This window comes from Antrostomus carolinensis, unplaced genomic scaffold (assembly GCF_000700745.2).
Source record: "Antrostomus carolinensis isolate BGI_N321 unplaced genomic scaffold, ASM70074v2 scaffold44310, whole genome shotgun sequence".
Lineage (NCBI taxonomy): Eukaryota > Metazoa > Chordata > Aves > Caprimulgiformes > Caprimulgidae > Antrostomus > Antrostomus carolinensis.
Genome location: NW_010288517.1, coordinates 12,368 through 19,252, shown reverse-complemented (window position 1 = coordinate 19,252; position 6,885 = coordinate 12,368). Strand labels below are relative to the sequence as shown.

The 6,885-nt window shown below is 52.8% G+C and overlaps 1 protein-coding gene across 1 annotated transcript in view; it reads right to left on the bottom strand.

The window, feature by feature from the left end:
- LOC104524159 (receptor-type tyrosine-protein phosphatase V-like) overlaps positions 1 to 6,885 on the bottom strand; it is a gene marked incomplete at both ends in the record, with an annotated part of 21,079 nt that overhangs the window by 1,900 nt on the left and 12,294 nt on the right. The window contains 11 exon segments of the mRNA XM_029084716.1: positions 358 to 437; positions 982 to 1,117; positions 1,499 to 1,659; positions 2,160 to 2,282; positions 2,814 to 2,948; positions 3,773 to 3,849; positions 4,382 to 4,472; positions 5,338 to 5,431; positions 5,850 to 5,897; positions 6,234 to 6,360; positions 6,530 to 6,597. Of these exon segments, the coding sequence (XP_028940549.1) occupies positions 358 to 437; positions 982 to 1,117; positions 1,499 to 1,659; positions 2,160 to 2,282; positions 2,814 to 2,948; positions 3,773 to 3,849; positions 4,382 to 4,472; positions 5,338 to 5,431; positions 5,850 to 5,897; positions 6,234 to 6,360; positions 6,530 to 6,597 (1,140 nt within the window).

Below are 6,885 nucleotides of genomic sequence, written 5' to 3'. Positions count from 1 at the left end.
CCTGTGGGTTGGGAAGCCAGGGGCTGATCTAAATGCTTTTCCCAGGAGAGCTCTGCAGCTTTTCGGCATTGGCATAGCCCAGGAGACTGGCACTGGAGGATGTGGTTCCCCAAGCCCTCCCAGTCTCCCAGTGACTCACACCTAGTTCTGGGCTGGGCTCCCCATGCTGCAGGGAGCAAGCAGTTCTGGGCTGACCCTCCTCAAAACACCATGGACTACATGGATGGTTGGCTGGGCTTCCTCATCTTTCTGTCCTGAATCCAAGGCTCAAGCTGGGGTCAGGATTCCAGCTTGCTGCCTGAAGGGGCTATGGATCAGGGTTGGTAGAGTGGTAAGCAAAACACAGCAGTCCCTTACCTCTCTGTCCCTGATAAACCAAGGAGTGGTTCCTCCAAGATCTTCTCCAGGATACAGCTATGCAGGAAAATATACTGGGACTGGAAGGCAAAGCCAGACAGCAATGTAGAGTATTGCACCAGGCAGATGGCATGAAAGGGTGGGAATAGCTCTGCCTAGTCCTGCATTCATGCCCTAAAAGCCCTACGTTCAAGCCCAAAAGGCCTTGGTTACTTCAATCTCAGATTCCCTGGATTCCTCCACTGGGTCTGTCTGTCTGTCCTGAAGGACACCTTGTCCCAAACCCTGAGTACCAGAAATATTAGATGAGCTGTGGAGCATCACAGGCCAATGACAGGATTTGGGTTAAGAATTGCCTGCAAAGATGCCCTGGGGTGTTCCTGAACCTCCTGGGATGGCTCTGAGACTCTGTATGTTGCTGCTGTGTGTCTAGCAGGGCATGAAGCTGCTTGAGACCCCCATAGCTGAGCAATTTCTACTGCAGCTGAGCTACTGAAAGCAGCACCGTGACACAGTGTCAAATTGGGGACCAGTCTGGGGGTTCTGGGGCTGGCCAGCAAGCTCATCTGTGTGCCAGCCCTGCTAGCTTTTACACCATGGAGCAAGAGGGAGCAGAGGTCTTACCAGAGTCTGAATCATCAGGTAACGGTTCATGCGCAAGGTGTAAACAACACCAAATGTGTCCACCACCTTCTCCTGCTTCATCTGCTGCAGCAGGTGGTCCAGGGCAATGAAGGTGCCAGTGCGGCCCACCCCAGCGCTGAGAACACAGACAACAAGGGTTAAACATCTCCTGACCCCACAGCTGATGGGAACCCCTCCTGCTGCTAGACATGGCTCCCAGATGCTTCACCCTGGGGCACCAGTCTGAGCACCCTGGGACATTGGTCCCAGCACAGCATAGGTGTGAGGAGCTATTCAGATTGCCCTGGGTTGGTGCTGACCAGCTTCCCCGTCCCCTGGGACTTGGGGGTAGGATCCAAGCAGACCTCTAAGCCCCAACACCCGATCAGGAGACTCTACAGACCAGCTGTGTCCCCTGGGAGCTGCTTTCGCTGACAGTTTGTCCACGAGTAGGACCCTTGTCCCCAGTGCCCTCTCCCATCGTCCCCTCCTGCTGCCCCCCAGAGCAGAGCCTTGCCTGCAGTGCACGAGGGTCGGCCCTGTGTCCTTGGTGCTCTGGATGCGCTCCCGGACCAGCTCTCTGAAGGTCATAATGGAAGTCGTGGACTCTGGGATCCCGTGGTCAGGCCACGCTGTGTAATGCAGGTGGGATACGTGCCGCTCTACCTGGAGACCCTCCTACCAGGGGGGATGTTGGTTACTGGTGTGCAACCCACCAGGACAGGTCCATACTTGCACTCCACAACCCTGGGAGCACCCGGGGACTCAGGAACACCCAGCTCAGCTGCAGGGAACAGCCAGCGCCAGGTCTGCTGCGCTGCCTGGTGGCTCCTGCTCCTCTGTCCTCCTCCATAGCCCCCTGCCATGTTGAGGGGCTAGGGAGGAGATCTGCCTTTGACTGCTGGGGAACATGCCCTTGAAGCTGTAGGTTGTGTCCTAGTGCAGGGACATGGAAAGGAGAGAGCAAGGGTGGGCAACAGGGGTGATACATGTTGGACACTTCTGTGCTACCAAGTCTGAACTGACAGACTGCTCCTTGGGGGACTGGGTCTTCTCTGAAGCCCTCTAATGGCAGGGAAAGGAAATTATGACACCACCACCAAGGAGAAATGCTACTGCATCCCATGCAAACCCCCAGTGCTTGACAGGTCCCCAAATCCTCTTGAGTCCTTACTCACGTGCCACAGTTTGAACTCGCGCATGGTCCACTCCTCAGAGCTGCTCTGAGCCAGCAGGTGGACCCGAACCTGCCCATAGGAAACTGGGGCAGATTCAGATGGCCAGTAATGATCACAGAGGACCTAGAGCACAGGTAAGATGGGGTCTCAGTGAGGCCAGTGAGGGCTCAGGTCCAACTGGGTGACCTGTAGGCCCCCTGGGAGCATCTGGAGAGCAGCAGCTGTGCAAGCAGCCAGGGCACATCTTGTGGGGAAAGGCAGGGGTGCTTCCTCTTCCCACCAGGGCTTTCTATGGCTCTCCCCCACCTCCCGTTTATTTGGATCTCAGCCTCCTCCAGAGAAAAGGACTGTGTGGGTCTCATAATCTCTGGAGACTGGAGGAACAGTCCATGTGAAGTGTCTCATCCAGAGGCAAGCGGTAATTTCAGATGCTGCAGAAATATCTGAGGGTGATGGCCATGGTTCCAACTAAGCTCCACTTCTGCCCCTTCCTATCCAAAGCTAACACTGAGCTGCACACATTAGCCTCTGTTCCCCCCAGACTGCCTGTTGAGGAAGCTGTGTGGCCTGTGCTCACCCTGGAGACACATCTGAGCAGGCCTTGGTGGGGCTTGGCTGGGGCTGGCATGTGGAAGCCCAGCAGTGGCGACCTACCCGCCCATTCTCCATGCACACTGTCAGCATGATGATGTTGCAGACATTCTGCTCCCACACCAGCCTCCAGAAGTCCTCTATCGTTTTCTTCAGGGGTCCCTGGGTGGCAATGAACTCCTGCTGGGATGTATAACCCTGAGCAAGAGGCAGACAGGAGAAGTTGGAAAGTTGCTGAGGCAGGTGGATCCTGCGCTGGGACAGAGTCAGTGCCTGGTATGCATTTGCAGTAGAGGGAGAAATGCCTGTTGCCCTCAGCCCATGTGGCCACAGTTCCCAGGCAGCTGATCTCAGATGCAGCTGATTTCACAGGAAGCATGTGCTGCCCAGCTCGTGCTCTCTACATATCTGGAATAAAGATGCGACACCCCACCATTTCCCTCCAAGCAGTTCCTCACTCAGCCTAACCAGGGAAAGACAGATCTGGGTCTTTCTTGTGCTCCCCAGTCATTGCTGAAGGTAGGGTGAGCATGCAGGGCTGCAGGCTGCTCCTTTGCCTTCGCCCCTTTTACACACACATGCCCCGCGGATCCACGCACCGGCACGTGCATGCTGTGTGCCCTGCCTGTTACCTGGGAAAATCTGCTGGATGGGGGATGTGGACACAGATCCAGGGTTGTTCAAATGCAGCTGCACAGACCAGAAGGAGAAAGAGCAGGTAGACAGAAAGGGTAGTAAGCTGGGAGATGATGGGAAGAGGATAGTCCTCAAGAAGAAAGCTTTGCCAGTCTCTCCACACTCACACCTCTGCATTCACAGCACTTGCCATCTGATGATCTCCATCAACCCCTGCTAAAGGGCAACTATGCACCTCCGCCTGACCCCCAGCTCCATGCCAGTCAGTGCCAGCTGTGGCTTCAGTGGCAGCTCTTGCCCACCAGCCCTCACAACCTCAATCCAGGCAGTTTCTCTGATGGTGCCCCATGGCCAAGTCTCTGTGGAGAAGGCAAGGGGGCACTCACAGGCATGAAGTTGGCATTGATGTAGTCTGAGTGTGGATCCTCTCCCATTTGGCTCAGCTTGACCCGAGAGTGATCATCTGAAAGAGACCATACACATGTGACCCCCCAAGATGGCCATCTCTTCTTCCCTTGGTTAACACATCGGGAGAAGCGCCAGTAGCTCCATGTACTCAGCCAGCAGTGAGGCTCTGTGCTTGGCCAGGCACCTTCTCCCTGGAGAGCTGAGCATTCTCTGCCAGCTGGGATATCATGGGGGTAAGAAAGCACAGCTGGTATCATGAGGGTCATTGGAGAAGCCATGGGACACTTAGGGTCCCCCTTTGGTCCCCAGCTGGGACCCATCCCTGAGCTGGGCTCACCCAGCAGCTGCCCAACAGCATCCTGGAGGAGCAGAGGAGGATGGTGGCTGAGCCCTGGCTCAACCCTTAAGCCTTGAGTCTCCATGAGGAAAACAGAAACTGAAACCCATTTCAAAACGCCTTCTTCTCCCAGGAGAGGAGGCAAGCATTGTGAACCTTGCTACAATGCAAGGTGAGCCCATCCCTGTGCATTGCAGTGTGAACTCCCACCCTGGATGCTGGGGGGAGGAGGGAGGAGACAGGCACTTACAGGGCAGCACATGGGGATATCTGTTCTTGGAGATATTTGCTGGTAATTCAGCCTCCACCTTTGGTTGCTCCTTGCCAATTTCCTTCAACTCCTGTAGGACAGGGGAGAAGATAAACACAAATGTCTCTGGAGAACTCTTGGCCAATCCAGCTCCCTGCTCATGGCCAACGGCTCTGTCTGGTGGTTCAAGAGGGTCACCCATGCACAGGGAGCTGATCACTCCTCCTTCAGTATGGCCTGTGAACTTTGAGCCATAAGTGGCTTTCCCCTGTACCTTTTCCAACAGCACTGTTTGTATTTAAAAGAAAACAAGCCCAAGAACCAGTATTGGGGAAAAAAACCCTCAAATCTACCAAGAATCTTAGAGCATTTTGTGCTGAGAAAAAAGAAAAATCTTGTGCTGCTTCTGCCTCTGTCTTCACTCAAAAGCCCAGAGAAGGGTGACCTGAGGAGGACTCAAAGATGCTGGCAGCAGAACAATTCAGAGCCTGCAAACACTGGCAGTGGGAGCCAGTGAAGGTAGCCTGAGGTGAATTTCACAGCCTGTCCCTATAGCTCTGCGAGTGTTCCTCCAACGTCCTTTTGACTGCAGGCTCTTTTCTAACACTGTCAAGGTGGATCTCACTGCAACACCACTCAGCATCTTTGCCTCCAGTCCAGATCTGGGGCCTTTAGCTTTGTCCACTAGCAGCTATGGACAGTGCTAGTTCACCTCACACCACAGACAATATGTGTTTCTACCTGAACTTGAACAAAACAGATTTTGAGCAAAGGAACTGCCTAATCACTTGGTCCATCCAACTTTAGCCTCCAAGAGTGCTTGGTAGGGTGACTGGATTGCTAGAGAGATGGATTACTGTCCCTGGAGATGAGGAGTCTATACAGGCCACCCAACAGCTGGGACATGAGCTACCTAGAGAGGAAATTAAGTCTCATTAGCAAGAGTCTCATCTCACCTCAAACTCCTGGAAAAAACCGTGGTTAGCATTTGCTGTCTTCATCTCATAGTACTGCTTGAAGTTCTGTATGGGAATTGGCCGTTGGACATTTCTGCATGAAATGAAGTCCAGAGGAAAACTTGCCTTAGCTACTGGGAGGTCTGGCAGGCCAGTCAGGTGGCCAATGAGACAGCCCAGCCTTGAGACCTGGATACACACACACAGGGATGGTTTATAGCCCATATCATTGTCCAGGAAAATGGGTCCAACTCAGCATTGTTTAAATATTGGGAAGGATTTCAGGATAATGAGGATATTGTCCTACTGCAAAAGCCTTGTGAGGGAGGTGGGACTTGGAATGGAGCTGGGCAATAAATACTGAATGTGGGAAAACCTGAGATTTAATAAATAACTGAAGGAGTGGAGGTAGAGTTGGATTTTTCTTGAGTCAAAGCATGAGAAAGGAAGTGGGTAAAGGACTCTGGGACCTGCAGTGGGGACACTTAGAGGGGGAATGCTCCAGCACTCACCTCAAGCTGTAGGTCACCATTTCCTGGGGCAGGCTGCTCTTCCTGGTTCTAGAATCAAAGCATGGGAGATGTTACTCTTCCCTATAGCACAGGGGCAGATGCTGTGAGTGTACTACGTACTGCTGGCTCATGGAGAACTTGAGAGCAGACAGCTCACATCAGGCATACTGCCTTGCACACTTGTAGGGTTCTGTGAATTAATTGCACATGAGCAGCTCCCCTCTGCCCTTTGCTTCCCTGCTTGCCAGGAACAACTGCACTAGCAGGTGTCCTAGTTTGCCTAAATCTCTTTTTATACCCTCTCACTGCTCTTCCTCCTGGCCTGGCACTGAAGGTTGGGTTTGTCAGCCTGCACCCACAGGGTAAGAGATGGCTCATCCTCACCTCTTTGCTCTGAGCTGTTTCCAGTAGACCAAAGCAAAAATAGCTGCAAGTGTCAAGAGAAATCCCATGATGATTCCAGCGATTATTGGCATTGAGAGTGGAATCGTGTCTGCACTGGATCCAGCAGCTGGAATAAAAAAAGAGATAGAATGGACAGAAGTAAGAGTCAGTAAATGACTGCATTTATTCTATTTATTGTTTACAGCCTATGATCTCCCTCTGGCTTGCCATTATCAGGCTGTCAATTATCTCTAACCTACACAGCCAGGTAGGGAAGATGGCGTTCTCCATCTTACCTGAGAACATGGTGAACGTCACTGCAGGGGCTACTGGGTCATATTTGGTGAAGGCAGCGATGCTGAACCTAGAGCAAAACAGAGTCCTGCTGTCAGGGGCAGTCTGAACTGAGGACAGCACCCATGCAGCCAGCAGTAGGAAGACCCAAGGGAACAGGACAGCTGCCTCTGTTTTGAAATGCTGTATTGGAAGAAGCTGGTTTTCTGGTAGGGGTTTAGGGAATGTGTGGTCTTTCCTCCCTTTTCTGCCTCTTGGACAAGTTTGTTGCACTTGGGAGAACAAGAGAAAATGTTCAGAAAGCACAAACAGAAAACAGTTCCCCTCGGAGGGGCTATTTGCAAGAGACAAATAGTAA